The sequence below is a fragment of the Chlorocebus sabaeus genome, chromosome 18 (genome assembly GCF_047675955.1).
Source record: "Chlorocebus sabaeus isolate Y175 chromosome 18, mChlSab1.0.hap1, whole genome shotgun sequence".
Taxonomy (NCBI): Eukaryota; Metazoa; Chordata; class Mammalia; order Primates; family Cercopithecidae; genus Chlorocebus; species Chlorocebus sabaeus.
In genome coordinates this window covers 60,698,804-60,724,938 of record NC_132921.1, presented here as the reverse complement: position 1 = coordinate 60,724,938, position 26,135 = coordinate 60,698,804, and the positions used below count along the sequence as shown (strand labels likewise).

The window sequence follows — 26,135 nt, the reverse complement described above, 5'->3', positions numbered from 1 at the left end:
GGCGTCCCCCTCCCTGGGGACAGATGCGGCCGCCCCAGTCCCACCCGAGCGGGGACCCAGCGGTACCATCCTGTCCTGGCTGTTCCAACTCCTACCCGCTGGCGCCCAAGCAGAGGTTACCCCGAAACCGGCGTCTGGGAAGCCAAGATAGCCTTTCCCCATCTTTACGCGCAGGGAATGACGTTCCTAAATGACAAAAACAAAAACAAACAAAAAAGGAAGGTGCAAAATGTTACCATGTTTCAAGCAAAAAAAGAAAAAAAAAATCTATATATCTCTAGGTGTACTTGCCAAAGCACTGTAATAATTCTGGTAAGATAGGCCAAAAAATGGTGATGGTAACCCGAGGAGAAAAACAGACCTACGGAGGCTGGACGAAGGAAGACTTTTTTCACTGGGTATGGTTTAGATTTTATCCTTGAAAAACCATGGTCACTTATACCATCCACCCCCCGAATAGAATATGCCAGAAATCCAACCACCCTCTCGCCGCCTCACAGCCACATTCTTTTGGGTGCCTTTTACTTTGTCCTTTCCACCTTCTTGGTCACTTCTACCTCTTATCCTCAGGTGTATCCCCAAATTCCATATCTTGGATTGCCCTTGAACCTGCTGAAAATTTATTTGCTCTAACTTTTGTTATTTCGAAATCAGAGAATCTTGTAGAACTTGAGAAAACGTGTGGTTTGTATGTTCTTAAGTTGAGCATTTTCACTAATTCGCACACGTTGTACTTTTTATCTATTTATTTATTTTTGAGACGGAGTTTCACTCTTGTTGTCCAGGCTGAAGTGCAATGGCGTGATCTCGGCTCACCGCAGCCTCCGCCTCCATGGTTCAAGCGATTCTCCTGCCTCAGCCTCCCGAGTAGCTGGGATTACAGGCATGCGCCACCACGCCCAGCTAATTTTTTTGTATTTTTAGTAGAGACAGGGTTTCCCCATGTAGGTCAGGCTGGTCTCGAACTCCCGACTTCAGGTGATCCGCCCGCCTTGGCCTCCCGAAGTGCTGGGATTACGGGCGTGAGCCACCGCGCCCGGCCACCATGTTTTAAAGTAAGGGAATCCTGATTTCAGGGATTAATCTTATATTGTCATTGTTATGTGTGCTTCTTAGCCGGAGAGAGTATTTACCACTGTAAAGGTTAGAGAAAATAAAGGAAAGCTTTCACCAGCCCCATTGTAAGGCTAACATTTGTTTAGCGAAGTACTCATAATCTAATAACCCTTTAAAGCTAAATATGTTACAGTTAGATGCCAGACGTCTTAAGTATCCCAGTAATTTATTTGTTATACTCTAATTAGCAGGAACAAATGCTACACATGTTGTTTGTGTTAAATAGATTAGAGTGAAATTGCATCACAATGTAAGTCTGACGCCTTAAAGAGAAGCAATTAGTTTTATGGTTGGTTTTGTTTTAATGCATTTAAAATAAAGTGGCTGAGGTTAATTTAATGAATGTATATGGCTTACACTCGTTACAACCTCCCACAGCTTAAAATTTTCTTTAAAGAAATTTTAACTGCAGTGTGTGACTCTCTGTGGGTTTCATTTTTTCTTAAATGCATCATACTAAAGAAGAAAAAGTAGTAAGTGGAAAATATCCCACAGAAGTTCCTTGTTTTCATATAATAGACAACACATGAACAATGAAACTGATTTATTTTTCTGGAAAGGCACATTGAGCTGAGTACTAACTGAACTCTCAAAGGTAACATTTTCTAGAGATTGAGCAAAAATGTGGTGGAAGAATAGCCATTTAGGTTCCAGTTGCATTATAAATTTGATCTAGTAACATATTTAGATAGTGCCATTTGTTTTGTGCATGTACCAGTAAAAATAACTTAGAAGAAAAAAAAAAAAGAACAGTTTTTAGCATTTCTGAATCAATTAATTTTCTTTGTGCTTAGCAGGTGTCTTGGCTATAACCAAGGTCAGCAAATATGCTTTGTAAATGGGTTATAAATGATACCAATTGAAGGGTGTGTCACTATCAATGAGGTCTCCTTGTGGGCTTCTTATTTATGGTTTTGATGGATCTGGCTTAGTTCTCAGAAACAGAATGTTGAACTCAAGTTTGTTTAGCCAGCAGTATAGAACCAATCACTGTGAATCTGAACTTGCAATACATTGCAAAATAAGAGATTTATGGTGTAACTTGAATTCCTTGTCAGTGAGGAATATGACTAAGATCACTTGTTACAAGGAACTTTTATAACCCATTCACCTGCATTTCACATGTTTATGAGGACTGGCTTCACTTATGATCTGCAGTTGACAGTCATAAAGTCCTTTGTTATAATGGCAAATTCTGATAACAAGTTTGCTTCACATTGACTCCAAATTCCACTGGAAACTGTCATAAATGACTGGTTTATAAAGTGAACCTTCCTGTCCCTCGTTTACTGATTTCACATTTATGAAGAGAAAGGAATCCTTTCCTAAAAATTTATTTTCTTTTAATCACAAAGAAAAAAGAAAAGCCTGGATGTGTAAAGTTTTGTTAATATGTTGTTGTGATTTTAGCAAAGCAGTTTCCCAGGTAGCTCTCCTGTGAGCCAAGCATACTCATTTCAACTAAAGGCAAATTGATTCTTAGCGCTGACTTCTTTGAAATGTTGTAGTACTAAAACGTTTGCCAGCGTCTCTTTGTGTTTATAACTTATCTGTAAAGAGTGATGCTAAGTAATGCAACAGGATGTGAATCATAAGTGCAAATTTTAATTTCATCTTTTAAATTTGCCAGCAAAAGTTTTGGAAGTCTCTGTCCTGTAATCTGTGAATATTCGATACAGATTCAATTTACATTTCTCCATTCTTTACAATTGATTTTTCTTAACTTCGCAAATTTTGTAATTTTCAACTTGGTTTGGTCCCGAATCTTTCTCTAATTTATTTTTTTTTAATAGGGAAAGCTTCACGAATTTGGGTGTCATTCTTGTGCTGGGGCCATGCTAATCTTCTCTGTATCCTTCCAATTTTACTATGGAAGCAAGCATCCAATTTTTTTTTTTTTTTTTTTTTTTTTTAACTGAAGCTGTGTCACAATTTTTATAGTAATTTACAGCATTTAAAAGGAAATTTAAGCTTGGCAACTTAAAAACAAGTTTCATATTTTGCCATTCTGGGTAGGAAATTATATTAGCTTAAAGTCCCATCCTTTATAATTAACATGTAGGAATCTAGAGATAATAAATTCCCTTTAAGGATGTTGTGGGCATAAAGAAAACATGGAAATGGGAGTGACAGTGGCAGACAGGTGGCCTTTTACCTTTTCTGGTAATACCAATTAACCCTTTGTATGAACACAAGTTGAGAATGATACTGATAGGGCAAATATATTGGTATCACTGCATCTAAGACAATGGCAGCATTAAGGTGATGCCATAAAATTGGCTTGTATCTTTTGTAAAATAAATAAAACAAAAATACGGGCAGCAGGCAATCATGATGGTAATTACGGAATGTGCTCAAATGTATTTCTTTTTTTTTACAAAACATTTACCCCTCTTCTGAAATCCATTTCCATTAATGTACTTTTAAAGTTTCCATTAATCTACTTTCAAAGGCCCTTTCAAAGTTTCTGGTTTACTCCTTTACCTATATCTGAGAAACAGACCTGATGATCTCCAGTTTTCAGGGGAAGTGGAGACTGCCCAGAGCCATTTAGCACATTGGCAAGTGGCTTGTGATTGCATTTCATGACTTAAATCTCAGACCTGTGATAGTGCACGGCCAACTGCTGTCCACGGTAGGGGGTGTGCTGGGGGGGAGGTGGGGCACTCTCATGTTGATGTCTACCTGTGTTGTTACTTCCGGTGTGTTTTGAATATAACTCTTATTTGGCCAACTTTTAGAAAATCTTTTAATTCCCCTAAAAAAGATACCAGTAGTATCTGGGAAACTCTAAATTGGAGAAGAAACCGTGGGTGAAACTCTCCTTGTTAGGACGCTAGTAAAAGCTTTGCATGAAGTTGTTGGCCAACTATATGACTGCTCCCTGGTATTCTTGAATCCATAGAGACAGGGTAGCTGGAGGAGTAAATCAAATCTATAGGGTCTAGCACACTATGCAGACCTCAGATTTCTTGGTCCAGAAAAGTCAGTCTAAGTACACTGCAATTTTTTTTCTTAAGGACCATTTCATTTATAATAAAACAGATACATGCTTATTGATGACAGGGACAAAATACCTTTATGTATGTATGTAGCATATATATATATGTGTGTATATATATGTCACTTATGTTTTTCCACTTACGTTCTTGTACTGTTTCTAGCCTTCATCACGGCGGCTTGGATTGTCATGTGCCAACTGTCACACCACAACTACCACCTTATGGCGCAGAAATGCCGAGGGTGAACCCGTGTGCAATGCTTGTGGACTCTACATGAAACTCCATGGGGTATGCCATGCATTCTGCTCACTTATATTTAGTGTCTGGTTTGTATGTGATTTCAGTTACAAAAAATCAGCAAATGAAAGATACTCAAGTGAAAAATTTGAATGCATATGATTTATTACTGAATGTGTTTAATATATTCAGTGTACATACTGAATATATTTATTGAATCGAAGGTGATTTTAATTATAATATGAAATATTATCTTATGCACAAGTAGGAGACAAAAAATGCCACCAATTGAACTATTGCAAACGTTCATTTAAGACACATTCGAGTTTTCAAAATGCAAAAATGTGAAAAATGCGTATTTTAGAATGGATAATATGGTAGTAACCATTTTTAAAACTGCACAATTAAGGAAATCAATCAAATGCACAATCACTGGTCTGTATCTCTTAAAAATTTTGAATGTAATCAGACATTTATGCAAAGGAATAATGCATTTAATAGTTACAGTTTGAAATATTTCATAGTTCATTTTAAAGGATTGCACAAAGCATTATAAACACCTCAATCTTAAAAAATAGAAAAGTAACCTTGCATCTGTAGGAGGAAGGAAATACATGATCTCTTTGAAATAATTCTTATTCATTGAATAGCTACTCATTTCAAACAATAAACATTAAGTTGAAGGAATTAAATTCTCCTTGACAAATCATCTCATTCTTTCTGCAGGAATCTCTGCATTTGATGAGGAAAGTGTAGTCTTTGTGCACTTGGGATCTCTTGAGTGTGTATAAAAATTGGATTGAAATTTATGCTAAGTTCTTTTTTTTTCTTGTTTCTTTTTCTTGTTCTGAGATGGAGTCTAACTCCTGTTGCCCAGGCTGGAGTGCAGTGATGCTATCTCGGCTTACTGCAACCTCCACCTTCTGGGTTCAAGTGATTCTCCTGCCTCAGCCTCCCAAGTAGCTGGGATTACAGGTGCCTGCCACCATGCCTGGCTAATTTTTGTATATTTAGTAGAGACAGGGTTTCGCCATGTTGGCCAGGCTAGTTTTGAACTCCTGACCTCAGGTGATCCGCTTGCTTCAGCCTCTGAAAGTGCTGGGATTACAGGCATGAGCCACTGCGCCCGGCTGCCAAATTCTTTTAAATGAGGGCTTTTAGTACCAATGTTGGATCTTTGATTTTTCTTCAATATATTATTAAATTTATGGCCTATGTGAAACTTTTTTAGGTGCCCAGACCACTTGCTATGAAGAAAGAGGGAATTCAAACCAGGAAACGAAAACCTAAGAACATAAATAAATCAAAGACTTGCTCTGGTAAATATACTAAAATGACATTTGACTGTAAAGTATTTGCCAACCTTAACAGCAGAGCATATGTGTATTTATAAGGTTAATTTTGACTGTTGCAGGTAATAGCAATAATTCCATTCCCATGACTCCAACTTCCACCTCTTCTAACTCAGATGATTGCAGCAAAAATACTTCCCCCACAACACAACCTACAGCCTCAGGGGTAAGTGTTAAAACAGCAGAGACTCCTAAATGACTGGGTTGCTCTCTAGTAAATTATCTCAAATTTTATCTTATCTGGTAGTACAATAATCTAAAGCAACAGTTCAGTTTAGTTAGTTGATACCTAAGAATAGTTTTCAGAGGAAATTACATTTAAATGTCAACAAAATGACAAACTTAAGTACTTTACAAACCTCTTAATTAAGATCTGTATCATTTTCTTTATGGCTAAATTAACCTAAGTAAAAGCAAGAAGTTTTGGTTTAAAGAGTTTTAAATTGTTTTATTTCCAGGTTTTTATCAGAGTTGCTATATATATTATATGTATATATTTATGTATTTCTAATGTAGATCAGAAGAACTATGAGGTCAGTGGTGCCATCGATCACAGTGCCTGTAACATTTAAGTAGCTTTTGTTTATTGTATCGATTCCAGCCTTTTTTTATCATCCACCCAAAGCAAAGCTCATCATAAAGCGTTATGTGCTGCTGTATTCACTGATTTCCTTTGCCCAATTGTGTTCTTGCTGGGAGAGCTTGCCTTCCTCTAATGCACCTTAATTGTACCGGGGTTTATTTCAGCTACGACAAAACCTAGGAGTGATTTGTGCCACTGCGGACAGGAGATGCCTGGGTCTCTATGAGGATCACAGACTTAGCTTTTTGTAAAGCTGTGACCAAAACTCAGTTTGCCTCAAGTAAAGAGCATTTTCCCACCCTAATGTTTCCCAAATTACCTGGAATGCACTTTGAAAAAATACTGGGCCTTCCCTCAGACCTCAGTGAGCTCCAAGGCAGGGCCTCCGGTAAGCAGGACTCTAAAATGTACCCTTATGACCCTTGGGACTATACAGAGACTAGATTAGGACTAAACACCAGCATTTAAATGCCTATTTACTTAGTAATTGTTTTCTACATTTAGTTTTATCCTGAAATTATTTGGGGTACTTTAAAATACTAGAGATTCCTGGGCCCCACCCTGGATTTTCCAAGTCAGAGTCTCTGGGTGTGGGGCTTGGATATCTGTTTTTGAACAAGTGCCCCAGGTGAAATTGGAACTACTGCCCCGGAGGTATTTGGGAACCACAGCCCTGGTTTCTTTCCACCAGTATTTTTACTGGCTTTAACAAACAAAAATTAAATATTTAGAACAGAATGTTTAAACCGTGCTTAAAATTATATTTGATATTTTTCTTTGTCCTGCGACCCAAATTCTTTTGAGCTTTTTCTGTAATGAAACAAAACATCTTTTCAGAGTTTCACAAGGGAAGAAACCTTTTAGTTGTTTTTTGTTGCAGACTTATGGTAAAGCATGTTTTTAGGCTTTATAAAGGTGGACTCCCTGCCACGGCGTTGTGTTTTACAGGCAGGTTAGATGTAACTGAGGATTGAAAGTGGTAAATAGAACATGTTTCTTGAGAAATGAAAAGATTATTTAAAAACTTTTTTTTTCTTTTTTTTGAGGCTGAGTCTTGCTGTCACCCAGGCTGGAGTGTGCAGTGGTGCAGTCTCAGCTCACTGCAACCTCCACCTCCTGGATTCAAGCAATCCTCCCACCTCAGCCTCCCGAGAAGTTACGATTATAGGCGTACACTACCTCACCCAGCTAATTTTTTTTTTGAGACGGAGTCTCCGCTCTGTCGCCCAGGCTGGAGTACAGTGGCCGGATCTCAGCTCACTGCAAGCTCCGCCTCCCGGGTTCACGCCATTCTCCTGCCTCAGCCTCCCGAGTAGCTGGGACTACAGGCACCCGCCACCTCGCCCAGCTAATCTTTTTGTATTTTTAGTAGAAACGGAGTTTCACCGTGTTAGCCGAGATGGTCTCGATCTCCTGACCTCGTGATCTACGCGCCTCGGCCTCAAAGTGCTGGGATTACAGGCGTGAGCCACCGCGCCCGGCCAATTTTTTTTTTTTTTTTTTTTTTTTTGTATTGTTAGTAGAGATGGGATGTTGGCCAGGGTAGTCTCGAACTCCTGACCTCAAGTGATCTACCTACCTAGGTGTCCCAAAGTGCTAGGATTACAGGCGTGAGCCACCATGCCTGGCCTAAAAATATCCTTTATTATGCCCTAGTCCTCAGGAGCAATTGTGTAGCTAGAGGCAAAACAATTTGGTTTTCTAAAGCAGGGAGGGAGCTGCCTCTCTCCTAACTGAAATGAGGACTGCTGCCAGCTCCAAGTCACTTTTGTTGGTGGTACAGTCCAGCTTAAATGTGGCAAAAAGACTAATTTGAATGATAAATTGCACTGAAGTCGATATATACCCAAAGTGGGCTTGGGGACTTGGAACCATTGTGGGTGGAGTCTTGTGATTTTGTGATGTAAAATTTCCAAATTGGCTATTAGCAAGTCCTATCAGTTGCCCTCCAGGGAAAGGAGTGAAAAGGCAGTGGAAAGGGCCAAGGTCTGGCTAGAAGAAGGGCCTTGGGAGTTCTATCTGTGGTCCTAGGCTTACTGTCCAAGGATCTCTTGCCAGGGGCAGAGCAAATGGAGGTGGCTTGCTGGTCAGTGCTCTTCAGAGGAAAGATCAGTTCCCCACCAGGGAGGAGGCAAAGCAACAAGGATGTTAACGATGGAGTTTGAGTGTACTAGTTTCATACCAGGTCTTCAGCTGCAAGCTTCCATCCCTTCCGTAGCCTAGGCAGCCACCGTGGGGACTGAGAAGCTGGGAGTGGCTGGTGTGAGCTGCAGCCAGGGGGCATCTCTCCAGCCTCTGGGCTGGGCTGCAGAAACGCTGTCTGATTGCAATTACCTGGGCAGGGGGTAGGGTTGCCGGCCTGCCTACAGACCTCCCCAGTTCCCCAGGGACTGACTCCTGGCCTTGTTCCGAGCACACGGCTGGTGCCTGGGCTTGCAGGGTTTTATTTCATGGATGTCTCCAAAAGCCTCTACCTGCTGTGGCCATTGTGGGGAAACAGCTACTCGTCTGCTGGCTGCCTTTGGAAGCTGTCCCCCTGTAAGAATACCTGTAGTAGGCTTGAGTGGTTTCCCCAGGTTGTTTTCATGGCGTGCCCGCATATGACCGTGGATCCCTTAGCACTTTTTGATGTCCTCTCTGGGTGGGCTGAGCCTTCATGTGTATGGCATGGCCCATGTGGCAGCCGAGTAGCTATGAAGAGTCTGCTGGAGGAGCCATCTGTGAACAGCTGGTAGAAGCATTTTTAAAAGGTGGCTGTGTTGACAAAGGTGTGTCATTTTCCCATTTTGGTCACAGTGCGTGATGTTAGAAGGCAGCTGGCTTTGTGACTGATTGCCTGTAGGATTTTGTGAAATGCTGTGTGTGAAGAAAATATCAGATCCACATAGCAAGGTTGTATCTGGTGTTTGGAAAGTATATGTATTACATACACAGCACTGAGGCTGGCTTGGAGTTTAAGCCTCCTAAGGTAATGCGTCCACCCCACGGATCTCCAGCGCTCCCTGTGACTGACTGGTAGAAATTAGTAGTGCAGGGTGACCCTAGTTTGATGGGGCCACGGAGCTACAAAGCAAAGGGCGATCTCAGGCACACTCCCAGCAGAAGACGGAACTGGGGGCCACATATCCCTCCATTTAGAGGTATAAGTAGCAGTATCACTGCCTTTCTTTAATGACTGTGAGTTATAGCAAGGAAGTAAAAAACTGTTCTAGAGGCCCATATGAAACATGCTATTTACTTTAATCCCCCCTTGAAAAATCAGTTGTAGATCACTGGTAGGCATTCCCAGCAGGCTTATTTTAACTCCTGGGACATGACAGGAACAGGGTTCTGACCTGCCTTTCATGTGGCCATTTAAGTGATGGCACCAGGGCCTTAGCATGGCACCAGCGTCCTGAGCTCTCTTGGCCAGCGTGAAAGGAGCCACAGGAGCTGAGTATCGTGGAAGGGGTCTATCGTGGTTGTCTGCTTCTGGGAGAGGGGGCTCCAGGGCTCCCCTCCCCTAGCAGGAATGAAGGTGTGGGCATAATTCCTAGGGCACGGCATAATGCCATGAAAATGTTTGTGCTGCTCTGAAACCTCATGTCTTAGCTTTATATACTTGTTAATCTGTGCTTTCATGAGACCTGTGTCTGCGCAGAAAGGAGACATTCCTTCAGATAAGAGTCAGTAAGTCAATGCCCTCGCCACCGGGTGACTCAGTTTCTCTTGGTTATATAGGCTGTGCGTGTGCCGCAGGCACAGGGAGGGCCGTGTGTTTCTGTCTGAGATCAGGAGGCCTCATGGCCATGCAGCCCTGCTTAAAATATTGCCTATTTTTTTTCTTTTGAAATTATTTTTGTTTATTAAAAATGTATGTTAATTTGTGATAGATGGTTTCTTTCTGTGGCAAAAATAGTCTTTCTTTCTGGCTAAGAATTTTCTTATCCATGCAGATTTACCAAAAAATGTATATTTAGTTGATCTAAATAGATAATCAGATTTTCTTTGGGCTGGGCGCGGTGGCTCACCCCTTTAATCCCAGCACTTTGGGAGGCCGAGGCGGGTTAATCACCTGAGGTCAGGAGTTTGAGATCAACCTGACCAACATGGAGAAACCCCATCACTACTAAAAATACAAAATTAGCCAGGCACAGTGGCGCATGCCTGTAATCCCAGCTACTCTGGAGGCTGAAGCAAGAGAATCTCTTAAACCTGGGAGTTGCAGGTTGCAGTGACCTGAGATTGCATCGTCACACCCCAGCCTGGGCAACAAGAGCAAAACTCTGTCTCGGGGGAAAAAAAAAAAAAAAAAATTTTCTTTGGCTTTTATTCTCTATGGATTGTAAGAATATTAAAATCTTTTTTTCCCTTAAATTTCATTTATTGACTGAATTGTATTTTATAGTTTTTTTTTTTTTTTTTGGTTGTTATTTAGGAGAGAAACATGGTAATGTTCTATTTCTGCAATAAGATTTAATAAGTAGTCCACAAATGGCCCTCCTCCTCCTATTTCTCTTATAACTCAAAATTTGTAAAACTGGAGGATACTTTATAGCTCAATCCCCAAATTTTATAGATAAAAAGTTGTCTTCTTAATTTCTTTTGTAATAGGGATTAATTTGGAGATGAAATTAGCAATAATATCTGAAAATGGCGGCTACAGAAAAATTAGCAATAAGACAATGTCTGAGAATGAGAAGTCACTGAACATATTATGCCTGCCTAAAAATAGTTTCTATAAATAATTGTTTTAAAAAATTAGGCCAGGTGCAGTGGTTCATGCCTGGAATCCCAGTTCTTTGGGAGGCTGAGGCTGGAGGATCACTTGAGTCCAGGAGTTAGATCAACCTGCGCAACATAGCAAGACTCCTGTCTCTTTCTATTTCTAAAATAAAAAGAAAAAAAAATGTAAACCCTATTTAAGTTAATATTAAAACTACCCATATAATATTGAAATCATCATTAAACATAAAGTATTGAAGGTAAATGGAGAGAGAAATATATCTGACCAGCCCTTGCTTTACTGGTCCTTGTTCCATTTGAGTAAAACAAAGTGCCACATCTGGAATTGTTTAAAACATGCAGGTGGTAGGGGTGGGTGGAGAGAGACAGGTATAGACATAGATCTTACTACTGGTCAGATTTGGACGTGCTTTAAAGGAGTGATAGCTAGAGTTGGAGATGGCTTCACAGAGTAGAGGAAATTACAATTAGTTAGGATTTTTACAAGGAAAAAATTGGGACAGAGGTATCCAGGAAAGAAGAAGGCATGGGAATCTTTGGAGCTGAAGGGAAATAGTTAGTTCATTGTGCCTGGAGTGTAGGGTGTAAGAAGCCAAAGGCAGGAAGTGAGGCTGATAGAACGGGTGGAAAGTAGATAGTTGAAAATATTTCAAATCAACGTCAGGGCCCAAATGATGTGATGGACTTTATTTAAATCCTGCTTTGGTGACAAATGTGTCTTCTGTCTGTACACTTGAGTCCAACAATTAGGACCTTCTTACTGGAGGGTTCTGTATTTTGATAATTGATGTAAACAAACGTAGCATGCGCCTGCTTGTCAAGTTTACAAGCAGAGTTTCCTCCTCACAATTAGGGAGGAAAAACATCTCCGACCAGCTGGTTCTATGCGCTGACCTTCTTTAGGCCGGCACTGGATTTCTCTGCCTTCAGGGATTCTGGGGGCCGGGTGGTTGGAGTGGCTGCCTGGTTACCTCTTCTAATGGAAACATATTAGACATGGCGTGTTAGGGATGGGAAATGTGTGTCTTCACCTTTGTGGGGCATTGCTGGTGATACACAACTTCCACAAAGAGAGGTGGACAATAACCTGAGAGATAGAGACTCAGGTTCCTCGCTGGCTGCATCTGGGCCTGTTTGGGTGTACCTTAACCACTCTTTTGTTCTGTTTCTTGCTAGTAAATAGGTGTCATCGTTCCTGTCCCCTGTGTGCTTCTGGGACTCTGCGTGCTTAGCTAGACCTATTTCCCTACTGTAGTCACCCCTGAGCTGTGTGGTCGTTTGAAGGAGTTAAGCACCCATAAGTGCTTGTGGCCAACAGCAGTGATCTAGGGACTGACTCAAGTTAAGATTATATGATGTGCTTTATAAGGCCTCTGAAGAAAGCTTAGGCAGGTAAATATTTTAAATTGTTTTTATGGATTTTATTTCATATATAATATTTGCATCCCGTGGTGAAAATAGAAAAACACCTTAGTAGGTCCTGTAGCTTACTATGCATTTTCCAGTAGAGGGGGAGTCTTTATTAGCAGATTTACACTCTGCTGTCTTTTTCTCCAAGTGATGGAATTATTTTTGATTTACTGTGCACTATGGTTGGTCACAAAATTATAGTTCCTGTGAAAGAGCTGAAAGGAACGTTTGTGAAGGACTTGTGTTGTGCTTATACTGTTAAGTTGCTCCGAGGAACCTATGAAGGCGAACTCTAATGCAAGAGACTGCTGGGGCTGGAGCAGAAAATTACTGCTTCATTTTTAACTTGAATATGCCACAGAGCTTCTAGAGGACTCGAGAGCCAAACAGTGGTGGATTGGTCTTCGATTTTATCATAGTGCTCTTGCTCTGGGGAAGTTTTTCCTTTTCCTATACTCTCTCACTTATAAGATAGTGAACACAGGGAGGCAGGAAATTAGTTTCTGTCAGGTACCTTTTATGTGCCAGGTGCTTTAGCTACATTTTATTTTTTACTCCTCCTTCTAAGTGAGATGCAGAAGGTAAAGAACAGTTCCCAGGTCCGGTGTCAAATTGAGAAGCAATTGGCCGCAGGTCTGGCTGATGCGGTCAATGTTGTTGCCACTACAGCGTGTTAGATTAATATGTGATATCAGTTCATTTCTTTGAAATCTTTAGAGAGAAGAAAGAATGTTTTCTTAAAGAAATTTGACTAACTTTGATTAATAATTTCAGCATCAGATATCCTCCCACTGAAACAGGTGGGAAAACAGTATGAGAGAAGTTTTTTGCTCTTGACCAAGAATGTATTTAAGGCACTTAATGCAAATTTTCTTATCAGTGTTATACTTAGAAAACAAATGTGTAGTGGTAGTAAGAATATGGCAGTTGGGTAACATTAAGTTAAAAAAAAAAGTAGTAAAAATTAACTTTTGTTGACATAGCTAATGTGGTTATAACAAGGTTCTTTTAAGAGAAACACAGATTGCAGTACTGAAATCCTTCTAATGCTACGATTTAAATCCATACACAAGCAAATGCTAAGTTTTGGAACTTTTCAGAATGTTCAAATTATCTTTAATGAATGTTTATGAAGAAATCACTGTAAAAGCATTTCTTAATAGGCAAGTGCCTATTATTTTTTTTTTTCAGAGTCTATCGTCCAAAACACTCGTTTCTAAATGAGTAGCAAAGGGGTTAAAAAATCATTAATCTCCCAAAGGGTCTGTGAGAGAGTTGTGTGGTTAGATATTATTATTGCCTCATTTATAAACCAAGATCCGGAGTGACTCCTTAAGGTCACAAAACAAGCCAGTGTTGAAGCCGGGACTGGAACCGACGTCTCCTGCCTCCCAGTCCAGAGCTGTTACCACTCCCAGGGAGTTGACCAATCATCACAGTTATTAATATCCCACTTGCCACATGCTACAAGCCATGAACATAAATATTTCGTTGGCGTTTTATCTTCATGCTCCCTATGTGCCAGGCTCCTTTTCTTTCTACGTTCACAGCCCCTTCTAATAACTCAGTTCTTGTCTGACCACATTGGCCTTCGCATGAAAGTCACACGTCACCCCAGCAGGGAATGTTCAAGCATGTGGATTTGCATACTTTCATTCTGATCTCAAGGCTTTTTCTAGACTTCCTTTTTTTTTTTTTTTTTGAATCCTCTGTGTGTGTGTGTGTATGTGTGTGTGTGTGTGTGTATGAGAGGGAGGATGGTAAGAAGTAGTTGAAAAATGCACTGTGTGCTACATCAATTCCAATGGCTTTGTATGTACATTAGAAAACAGTAAAGCTTTAAATAGTTTGTAACATATGTCCACATAATTTATCACAGAATTGTGGTTTATTTAATAAGTGACTCATTATCACTATCTGATAGCCAGAATACTGGATAAAGAATAAGTATGGGCAGAAGTTATTCACCATTTCTTATAGCCTCATCCCAGAACACAGCTTTTCTTTCAAATTACAGATTCTTTGCAATTTTCTTTCCCCCCCTCCCCACCACCCCTATAAGAATATACAAAGTTGTCAGAAAACATGAAATAATGTTACGGGAAAACATGGCCAAATTTAAGAAATCTGGCTTAGATTGCTCTGAAAGGTTATTGCTAAATGAATCTTCGAAGAAAACGAATTCCTTTACTGGAACAAAAGTAATTTATTATGCATTTCGTGGGTGTTTGCCAGAAGAGTCACTAGCAGTATGAAGATCCAGTGGATATGAATTAAGTACAATCTGTTAGTTCTGTTCGTCTTTAGACCTACCTGTTAATTTTCTCTGAAATTTTAATAATTTAAAAAAGCATCTCCAAAGACAGGTGTTGGCAGTATGACAATTCACCAGTCAGCTACCCATCACATCAGGCTTTTTAAAAGCCTCGGTACTCGGAATTTGTGAGACTGAGCACAAAGACATTATTAACCTCATATTTTAAGAATGATTTGAACAAGTACATAACAAGGCATTGATTTTAATGTCCTGTTGGGGTCTTATGAGTAAACAGTTCCAAGTCAACATCTGACGATGCTTAAATCATGATCCGACTTGATGGTGTGCTGCCTGTTTTGGTTGTTGGCCTGGCACGGTTTTCACCAGAGCTGGGCCACATGCTGCAGAACCATATTTTAATTTTATTAAACACAAGTATTTTACATTTAAAGCTGTCATTAAATTTAGTTGCTTGATTCGTGGTGAAGCCTGAATATGGTCAAAAGTTTATTCTGGGGGTTCACGGATTAGCAGCTGGGAGGAAACGGATTCCAGCAGCCAGGCGCTAGTTCCAGCTCTGTCTGTGTGAGTATAGCGAGCTGCCAAGGTTCTGTAAATCCTCTGTTTTCCTCCTTCTACTAAAGGGGAAAAGTAATTCCTACCATCTGGTCCTTAGGAGTATTGTGTAGAGTAAGTGGGAGATGCCTGGAGACCTCTTTGAAGTTTAAGAAGAATAGCACTACTTAAATACGGGTCTTGGAAGTTAATAGTGATCAGCTTTATTTGCATGGCATTTTTTTTTTTTTTTTCATCCCAAGATATTAGAATAAGATCCTCACTTTCTTAATGGGGAAATTTAGAGGTGTAGAGTTATGGTGTTAAGAAAGTAAACACATTTTAGAGATTTGTATTTCTCTGAGAGCAAATTTTTTATTCCTTCTGATACTTAGTACTTTCCTAATGCTTTCTGTGGTTTAAGTGCATTGTAAATGCTTCTTGGTAGGTTTTCTGTAATTAAGATGGAGAGATTAAGATGCTCATCCATCTCCTGAAAAGTGAGTTTTGTTATAAAAATTAAGATCATAATTCACCAGGTTTTAAATCTTGCCTCAGGATTCTGTCCCACTTAATTTGAAGATTAGTAGTGTGATTCATTCTGATTCATTTAGAAGATAAGCTTTTTCTTTAGGGTGCTCATTGACTTCAAGTTGTGGGACAAACCCTCTCCCTTGCAATTTCTATTTGTACATCAGTGTTTTGGTGATAATCCCAGAGTACTTACAAAGTTTCACTGGTGCCTTTCTTCACCACAACATGCTTGCTGTTGAGTGTGCACAGATACATAAAACAATTTGCTCTTTTGTCCAGAATAAATTATGTGCGTAGAATTGCTTTCCTCTTCTTGAAAAGGGCAGTATCCCTTGGTGTGGCTATATCCTTGCCTACTCAGGCCTAGAAGGGGCTAGAGGGTTAGGGGTTGGGTCAGAGTCGGGGAGCAGCTGGTGAAATTTCCAGTAAGGAATTTGTTTGTTGAATTAAAAAAAAAATACAAAACTGTTCTGCTGAATAGTTAGGTCATCAGCTGAGGTGACGGTGACTCTCCCTCTAGAGAGAAGTTGTCTGTGTTTTTTTGTTTTATTAAGTTGTTAAGAATTCGAGAGTTTCATTGTGATTGGTTTTCACATGTCCTGGTGGACACAGAATCTGTGTGTTCATGCGTCTTTCATGTGTCACCTTCTAAACTATTATGAGTCACTTTGTGTCTGGTCCTTTGTTACATCCAGACAAACTGAAATGATCGTAGTTTATATAGTGGAAGTTACGATTTGCAGGAAAGCATTTCCCCTTTGTTGGAATTTATACAAAGTTTTTAATTCCTCTTTTGAGGAAGGCAGCTATAAAGCACCACAGGAGTCTAACCTAGAGGTTACAAAAGCAGAGAAGAGCTTTGGCAGTGAGGGACGGCTGGCTTCCCCTCACACAAGAATAAGCCGAAAGCACAATCTCACTGAGATGTGTAGGAAGGACGGATCAGAGGCTGGGGGAGCCGACAGTCTGCCTTGCAGTGAAGGAGGCAGTGTGATCACCATCAAAGTCGTCTGCTCTGGGAAGGATCACACGGTCGTCCTTCAGCCTGCCTGGGGCGCCGTGTTTTCTTTCTTCAGACCGAGACTGCAAGAAGAGAGATTCCAGCAAGGAAGATAGAGCATGCCCGATACACTCCTCTCTGGTTTTCTTCCTCAAAGGAAATTTATGCATGTAATCCACAAGCCAAAGAACCCATGTTTTTCTCTGGAAAAGGCTACGCCCTTTTAGGGTTTCCTTTTCTGGGCTGTGTTGCCTTCCTATCAGAAGCTGTCTCTCGCCCTCCCCATTATGGGATGTGCGAAATGAAGGACAGCAAAGAGAGACACTGCTGGGCATTTGTCTCCATGAGTTGATCCAATCAGAAATCTTTGACTTTTCAGATATGTGTCCAAAATTGAGTGAAGGCTCCTCACAGGAAAAAAAAAAAAAAAAAAAAAAAAAAAAAATTCCAGGTGATCTAAAGATGAAATGTGGCTGCTTCTCAGGCTAGCAGATATTTTCCATGTCCCAATCTGTAGCAGCCCAAACTCTCCCTGAAGTCATTTATTCCTTTTGGAGAGAGTTTTCCAGCCCAGCTGCTCTGCCTGTCTCCCACCTAACCCGGCCAGCTTTCAGTGGTAAGCCTAGGCTGGGTCTGGCCCTGATAACACATTCTTTCAACAGGAAGTACCTCCATTTTCAGTTGTCTGTGGGAGGGTGGAGGGCAGATAAGCCTTGAATGGAAACACAGAGCCGATTTCTGCTCCACCCTCCTTGCACTTTGATCAGGGAGAGAGCAGGGACCTCCGCCTGGCCTGTGCTGCCTGCTGAAAGGAGGGAGGATGGTTGAGCTGTGGGCATTCCGGAGCTCTCCCTCCCTTTTGTTCAGGAACGTTTGTTTAGGTTGGTCTAGGTTAGTGAAGTGCCTGCTTTTGCTGGGTTGCGATGTCTGCAGTCTGAACTAAAGTCCTTTGAAGGGTTGAATTATTTGTGGGAAAATATATTAACCAATTGAAATTTATATGTGTGTTTGTGTGTGTGTGTATTAGGTCCAGGATCATATTACATTTTTCTCTGATTTCCACCCGCGCCCCCCCAACCGGCCCACATACACACACATTGTACTGATTCTCAGTAGGCAGCTCTTGACTATCATTAGTGAGGGAAAGGGACTTGAAAGATGAACAATAACGGACAAGCCACGCTTCTTAAGAGTCGAGGCGGGTGGATCACAAGGTCAGGAGATCGAGACCATGGTGAAACCCCGTCTCTACTAAAAAATAGAAAAAAATTAGCCGGGCGCAGTGGCGGGCGCCTGTAGTCCCAGCTACTCGGGAGGCTGAGGTAGGAGAATGGCGTGAACCCGGGAGGCGGAGCTTGCAGTGAGCCGAGATTGCGCCACTGCACTCCAGCCTGGGCGACAGAGCGAGACTCCGTCTCAAAAAAATAAAAATTAAAAAAAAAAAAAAAAAAAAAGAGTCGTTGTGCCAACTCTGAATGCGTTCTGCTTTTAGAATATTGGTTTTGAGGCCAGGCACGGTGGCTTTATGCCTGTAATCCCAGTACTTTGGGAGGCCGAGGCAGGCGGATCACTTGAGGTCAGGAGTTTGAGACCAGCCTGGCCAACATGGTGAAACCCCAAGTCTACTAAAAATACAAAAATCAGCCTGGTGTAGTGGTGGGCGCTTGTAATCCCAGCTGCTCTGGAGACTGAGGCAGGAGGATCACTTGAACTCGGGAGGCGGAGGTTGTAGTGAGCCGAGATCCCACCACTGCACTCCAGCCTGGGTGAGAGTGAGAGAATATTGGTTTTGAGAGCTGAAGTTACACTGATGCATGGAGTCAACGTGTTGGGTGTTTTAACTTGTATGGAACTGTGTGTTTCACATGTGTGCGGTTGGCCAGGCCCTGTCCTATGCCACATGGCAGGGAGATGATTTCAGGGGTGGATGGGAGCCCTTCTAACCCGCCCTTCTGTTAGTGCCCCGACTCTGGTTCCCTCCTATTTTTCAAGCCACTTTCTGATCCCATCAAGGTTGGCTTGTCCCTCAAGTGCCTTGTGTTTTCTGGTACTCATGTCTTCTATTCATCCCCAAAGTTACTAGGTTGGTGCAAAAGTAGTTGTGGGTTTTGTCATTACTTTCAATGCCAAAAACTGCAATTACTTTGACACCAACCTAAATAGATGTACTATGCAATTCAATTTAAGTATTCAAAGAAAGATATTTAAAGAAAGTTATAGATGCCTAATAGACTTGGCCCTCTCAGCTAGTCCCCTGTTTGTCCCCTCCTCCCAGGGGACCTTTGTAATACTTACACATGTGCATGGATAAATTGCAGTTATGACGTGTCATTAATATCTTGCTGTTTTTTGCTTAACATGGTGTTACAGGATTTTTTTCCATTTTGCTCCATGATCTTATTATTTTTAATAATTGCATAATAGTTCATTGAGCGGATGTGCCCTGCTTTTCTAAACCGTTCCCATGTTATTAGACATTAGATTGTTTCTATGGTTTCTACTATTAGAAGTAACCTTGCGACGGTTGGCTTCCTTTGCGGAACCTTTCCCTTCTTTTGAATTATTTCCTTATAATACATTTCCAGAAGTGAAATTACAGGGCGAAGTAGGGTCTAAACTTCTGGATGGCTCTTGACACTACAGCTAACTGCCTTCTGTAAGGTGCATGTACCGGAATGTAGCCCTGCCAGCCATGAGTGAGGGAACTGGTGTTACCATGTAACATCAGCTTTTCTTCGCAGTATTTCATGTTTAAATATTATTATATCTACACATAAAATAAGGCTACCAAGCATTGGGCACAAGTAGTTGCCCCATTTTTCTTCTGACAGGCTCAGCTATTGCTTTTAATTGCAAATGAGCAGATTCATTTTTAGGAGTGCATCACTCGTGGAATTTGAGGTTTAGCTTAACATTTTGTCTGAAAAAAAGACAGGTTATTTTGGCCAGTTGCTTTTGGGATTGTTACTCAGGTGTAAGAATAACATTCAGGGTGTTCACGTTTCTTTAATGTGGCTTGTTGAAAAAGAGTCAATGAGTGACCAGGTGTGGTAGCTCATGCCTGTAATCCTAGCACTTTGGGGGACCAAGGCAGGTGGATCCCTTGAGCTCAGGAGTTTGAGAATAGCCCGGGTAACATGGTGAAACCCCATCTCTACAAAAAATACAAAAATTAGCTGGGCATGGTGGTACATGTCTGTGGTCCCAGTTATTCGAGAGGCTGAGATGGGAGGATCTCTTCAGCCCAGGAGGCGGAGGTTGCAGTGAGCTGAGATCGCACCCAGCGCACTCCAGCCTGGGCAACAGAGCGAGGCTCTATCTCAAAAAAAAAAAAAAAAAGTAAAAAAGGGAGTCATGAGACTTTTGAATGGCTACAGAACACTTTGATTTATTTTTGTGAAGAACTGTCAGTGACAGTTTGAATAGGGTCATTCTGGAGGTGGTTCTCTTTGAGCTCCGACTATGTTCCCACTGCTTCTGCCCCTGCCTGGTGATGGGGTAACATGCCTGGGCTGAAGGATAGAATGAGGAGAATAAATTACATCTAAGCCTCTTAACCTTAACAATAATAATTAGATAACAAGAGTAGCTTATACTGACATAATCTTTACTGTTCTCAGACACTGTTACAAGGGCTTTACATATATTAATCAATTTAATTTTTTTTTTTTTTTTTGAAATGGAGTTTCACTCTTGTTGCCCAGGGTAGAGTGCAATGGCGCAATCTCGGCTCACTGCAGCCTGCCTCAGCCTTCCGAGTAGCTGGGATTACAAGCATGCTCTACCTTGCCCTGCTAATTTTGTGTATTAGTAGAGATGAGGTTTCACCACGTTGGTCAGGCTGGTCTCAAACTCCTGACCCAAGGTGATCCACCTGCCTCAGCCTCCCAAAGTGCTGGGATTACAGGTGTGGGCCACCGCGCCTGGCCTAGCCAATTTAATTCTTGCAATAACCTTATGACATCGGTGTCTCTTTTTATCCCACTTTATAGGTGTGGAAACTGAGGCACACAGAGTTGTATGTCAGGCTTCTGGTTACCTCTCCCACATGGTCTCTTCACTCTTTTGCTTCATCCTTCTGTTTTTCAGCTGGCTTTTCTTCTGAGCAGGCCAGGTGACCGCCTCTCTTCATCCGTCCTGCCTCCCATTTTGAACATCCTTCTCTCGCCGATAACAATAGCTTCCCTTTATGGAATGTTTAACATGGCAAGGCACCTTGCCTTCGCTTTTACGAACATGGGCTCATTTAATTGTCACAGCCATCCCTGAGGTGGGAAATGTGAGGACCTGGGCACAGAGGAGGCTCGGGGGGACGGCATTCAGCAGGGGACTGAATCAGGACAGGACTTGAGAGTCCAAGCTGCTTCCCCTCCTCCCCAGGCTCCTGTGCAGGCTGCCTTTGGTTCCTTGCCCAGGAGTCCTTGCCCTCTGCTATTCCTTTTCTGACTCCTGGGCTACCTTCCTGTCTCAGCCATTCATTTGTCATTCATGATAAGCAGCCAACAGTCGACTTTCTAATGTGTACGGATCCTGGCTCCCCACATAGCCTGGGAGCTCCTGGGGCGGTGACTATCTTTCAGGCTCCTGGTCTAGTGTCTGGCTGTCAGTTGGTGCTTTGCCAATATTTCTTTTTTTCTTTTCTTTTTTTTTTAATTTTTACTTTTTAGAGACAGGATCTTGCTCTGTCCCTCAGGCTGGAGTGCAGTGATGCAATCATAGCTCACTGCAGCCTCCATCACCTGGACTCAAGCAATTCTTCCACCTCAGCTCCCCAAATAGCTGGGACTACATGCCCAGCTAACTTTTGTATTTCTTGTAGAGATGGGGTCTCCCTATGTTGCCCAAGCTGGTCTCAAACTCCTGGGCTTAAGTGATCCTCCCTCCTCGGCTTCCCAAAGTGTTGGGATTAAAGGCACGAGCCACCGTGCCCAGCCTGGTTATGTTTCTTGTTGCGGGCTGTGGTGGTGGTGACAGACCCCTCTGCTGTCCTGGCATTTCCCTGCCATTTGAGATGGGCTATTTCCTGGGCCAGTTCAGGAACCTTATCCATTTCAGAAAATAACACTTGTTGTGGTGAAGTCAGATTTAGTCAGATGCATGCCAATGTGCCAGTTTTGGAATAAGAAAATCAATGCAAAGTTGGACGTGACATATATCATTATAAGGAAGCTCACTCTAATAGTTCCTTTCTAAATAACTAATTCTTTTGTAATGGAATATCATCCTTTTGCTTATTTATTTGAGGGTTAAATCTGGATCCACACTGGATTTGCTTCTCGTAGAGTCTGGAATTAAGGGCTAAAGTTAATCACTGTGTTTATAAGTATAACCACGTTCATGGCATTCAGTTCGTTGGACAGGATTATTTTAGCTCTTTCAGAATTGCCACAAGAATCCATCTGAAGCTTTAGACATCTCACTGATTTTGTGAAATTTGCTTTTTAATGCACCTAAAACCCTCAGTTTAAGTCTTTACACTGGCGTTATGTAAACAGAAGTTTGGGTGTGGGGCCAGTGTTGTTGCTGGATTTTCATAAAACCTCCTTTCTGCTGGGAAAGGGAAGGAGTGGTTACCTGTGGAGGGGTTGGGTTTGGTCTGTCTGGTTGGGAGGAAGGAAGTTTGGGTGTTTAGACTCAGAGGGCTTGCTCCCTGAAGTCCTGCCTCCTCCCAGTCTCATGCGCTTATGGTGAGGGTTGAGAGCAAACCAGATCTTGTTGGAAAAACGAGTAGAGTTGAACCTCATTCACTTGCAGGCCGCAGAGGCTCAGCATACTTCCTTTCTGTTCTGCCTGTGTCTACTGCCAGAGAAATGGCTGTTTTAAGGATTTAATGGGATTATGTATGTAAAAAAGAAATTCTTTGAAAAGTACACAATGTCCTACCTCTGTCAAATAACAAGTATCTGGTAATTTATAGAATGGAACCCTGAAAGCTTGGAAGGAATAAGAGCTCCTGAACTTTTAGAAGGAAAAAGGTGATTTAAAAAAGTACATGATTATGGTGAGATTTTTCAAAAAGCTTCTCAAAAGCAAGTTTATTCAAACTGTTGTCTAAACAGATTTTAGTTATTTTGGTTTGATTCTACTAAATTATATGATGTTTCCTATTTGGCCTTTCTCATGTGAATGGGAGGAATGGATGGAAGAGGGGAAAGGTGAACTTGTGCTTCAAGAAATCATTGTGGCCGGGCACAGTGGCTCATGCCTGTAATCCCAGTACCCTGGGAGGCTGAGGCAGGCAGATCACCTGAAGTCAGGAGTTTGAGACCAGCCTGGCCAACATGGTGAAACCCCGTCTCTACTGAAAATGCAAAAACTAGCCAGGTGTGGTGGTGCATGCCTGTAATCCCAGCTACTTGGGAGGCTGAGGCAGGAGAATCACTTGAACCCAGGAGATGGAGGTTGCACTGAGCTGAGATCGTGCCACTGCACTCCAGCCTGGGAGACAGTGAGACTCTGTGTTTCAAAAAAAAAAGAAATCATTGCCATGATCATGCATGGCAGATAGAGGATGTTAGCATTTTCTTTATAATGTGGTCTGCTTCAGAGATGGACTGTTCTTGTAAAGAATTAAGGTAAATGAGGTAGATTTTAAAACCTGTATATGCACGGGCTTATTTTCCATGAAGTCAGTGCTAAAAAATTTCACTTATCAGGGAATGTTGAACTGTGTAGCTTTTCTAAAAAGTCTAAAAGACTTTGCCATCACTGGATAAGCCTTGTTAGAGCTGTGTGTGTGTGTGTGTGTATATGTATGTGTGCACGTGTGCACGTTTCTCTTTGGAAACGATTAGGTTGTGCGTGCATCATTAATGCCTGTTTACCCACACAGTGAGGTTTGTTTCACCGTCAGAGATCTTAGAACTTGGCACTTTTGACAAATAGGATTCCTTCAGTTCCCCTTCCTTTTGTCCAACTCTGCATCTTGCCAGTGGCTCCTGCCCTGAGTTCTAAAGTTTCCAAGGCTTGAGTGGCCAGGGTCAGGTCGGTGGCACCGCGTGCAATGCAGGGAAAAGCCCCCACTTGCTGGGGGCAGGGGATAGTAATGCCGACCTCACTTCCTGCCCTGGGTCCGCCCAGGAGCAGCTCTGGCCCTGGCTGCACTGACCCGTTCATTAGTTCTCATGTGTTTAACCAGCAGGATGGTAACCGCCTCTCCCCTTCTCGTCTCCTCTCTGTCCCCCTCTTCTGCCAGGCGGGTGCCCCGGTGATGACTGGCGCGGGAGAGAGCACCAATCCCGAGAACAGCGAGCTCAAGTATTCGGGTCAAGATGGGCTCTACATAGGCGTCAGTCTGGCCTCGCCGGCCGAAGTCACGTCCTCGGTGCGACAGGATTCCTGGTGCGCCCTGGCCCTGGCCTGAGCCCATGCCGCCAAGAGGCAGGGAGGGCTCCGCCGCGGGCCTCACTCCACTCGTGTCTGCTTTTGTGCAGCAGTCCAGACAGTGGCGACTGCGCTGACAGAACGTGATTCTCGTGCCTTTATTTTGAAAGAGATGTTTTCCCCAAGAGGCTTGCTGAAGAGTGAGAGAAGATGGAAGGGAAGGGCCGGTGCAACTGGGCGCGTTGCCTCCCTCTCTGGCCAGGGCCACTCCAGCCAGCCCGCCTCCGGGGCGGACCCTGCTCCGCTTCCAGAAACCAGGACTAGGACCTGGGCCTTGCCTGCTAAGGAATATTGAGAGAGATTTTTTAAAAAAGATTTTGCATTTTGTCCAAAATCATGTGCTTCTTCTGATCAATTTTGGTTGTTCCAGAATTTCTTCATACCTTTTCCACATCCAGATTTCACGTGCGTTCGTGGAGAAGATCACTTGAGGCCATTTGGTACACATCTCTGGAGGCTGAGTCGGTTCATGAGGTCTCTTGTCAAAAATATTACTCAGTTTGCAAGACTGCATTGTAACTTTAACATACACTGTGACTGACGTTTCTCAAAGTTCATATTGTGTGGCTGATCTGAAGTCAGTCAGAATTTGTAAACAGGGTAGCAAACAAGATATTTTTCTTCCATGTATACAATAATTTTTTTAAAAAGTGCAATTTGCGTTGCAGCAATCAGTGTTAAATCATTTGCATAAGATTTAACAGCATTTTTTTATAATGAATGTAAACATTTTAACTTAATGGTACTTAAAATAATTTAAAAGAAAAATGTTAACTTAGACATTCTTATGCTTCTTTTACAACTACATCCCATTTCTATATTTCCAATTGTTAAAGAAAAATATTTCAAGAACAAATCTTCTCTCAGGAAAATTGCCTTTCTCTATTTGTTAAGGATTTTTATACAAGAACACCAATATACCCCCTTTATTTTACTGTGGAATATGTGCTGGAAAAATTGCAACAACACTTTACTACCTAACGGATAGAATTTGTAAATACTCTAGGTATCTGTAAACACTCTGATGAAATCTGTATAGTGTGACTAACCCACAGGCAGGTTGGTTTACATTAATTTTTTTTGAATGGGATGTCCTATGGAAACCTATTTCACCAGAGTTTTAAAAATAAAAAGGGTATTGTTTTGTCTTCTGTACAGTGAGTTCCTTCCCTTTTCAAAGCTTTCTTTTTATGCTGTATGTGGCTATAGATACTCATATAAAACAAGTGCATGTGAAGTTTGCAAAATGCTTTAAGGCCTTCCTTTCAAAGCATAGTCCTTTGGAGCTGTTTTATACCTTTTATACCTTGGCTTATTTGAAGTTGACACATGGGGTTAGTTACCACTCTCCATGTGCATTGGGGACAGTTTTTATAAGTGGGAAGGACCCAGTATTAGATTTGAGATGATAAGCATTTTGTTTGGGATCAATGGTTAAAAACATTCTAGAAAGTTCAGATTTTTTTTTTTTTCTTTGTGAATGAAATATATTCTGGCCCAAGAACAGAGCGATTTCCTTTCACTTTTTTCCTTTTGCAACGTGCCTTGAAGTCTCAAAGCTTACCTGAGGTTGCAGACGTTACCCTTATCAGAAGATACATAGAAATGATTCCAACAGCCTCTTTGTATTTTCTTCATTGTTGAGTAGATTTCGGGAAATCAGGAGGCTGTTTCACAATACAGAATGGTGGCATATAAGTGTGGCTCCCTGAGTCTACAGTATTGTTTACTTCTTGCACTTATTACAGTCATTCTGTGGGGTTCAGTCTGAATCTTTCAAGAGAAGGAATGTCTTCCTTAGTCCTGGTGAATGCTACTCTTTGGAGGGACAGTGTCCATAGCCAGTGTGTGTGTGTTTTTCTGGGGAATTCAGTAAGGCCCACATGCACCCTGATATCATAAGGTGGGCCAGAACTATGGTTAAGAGTGTTGGGTATGCAAGCGGATCACTAGGCTTCAAGTCCCTGCTTGGCAGTGGATG

The 26,135-nt window shown here is 41.8% G+C and overlaps 1 protein-coding gene and 1 pseudogene across 3 annotated transcripts in view; one reads left to right on the top strand and one right to left on the bottom strand.

Moving 5' to 3' along the window:
• GATA6 (GATA binding protein 6) overlaps positions 1-25,309 on the top strand; it is a 33,116-nt gene extending 7,807 nt beyond the window's left edge. For all 3 annotated transcript variants that reach the window (XM_007974473.3, XM_037982451.2, XM_037982450.2), the window contains exons 4-7: positions 4,281-4,406; positions 5,587-5,674; positions 5,770-5,873; positions 23,967-25,309. In XM_007974473.3, the coding sequence (XP_007972664.2) occupies positions 4,281-4,406; positions 5,587-5,674; positions 5,770-5,873; positions 23,967-24,134 (486 nt within the window). In that variant the 3' untranslated portion in view covers positions 24,135-25,309. The remainder of the gene's footprint in view (positions 1-4,280; positions 4,407-5,586; positions 5,675-5,769; positions 5,874-23,966) is intronic.
• On the bottom strand, positions 2,902-3,001 carry LOC119618751 (U6 spliceosomal RNA; annotated as a pseudogene).
• Positions 25,310-26,135: the final 826 nt, after the last annotated feature.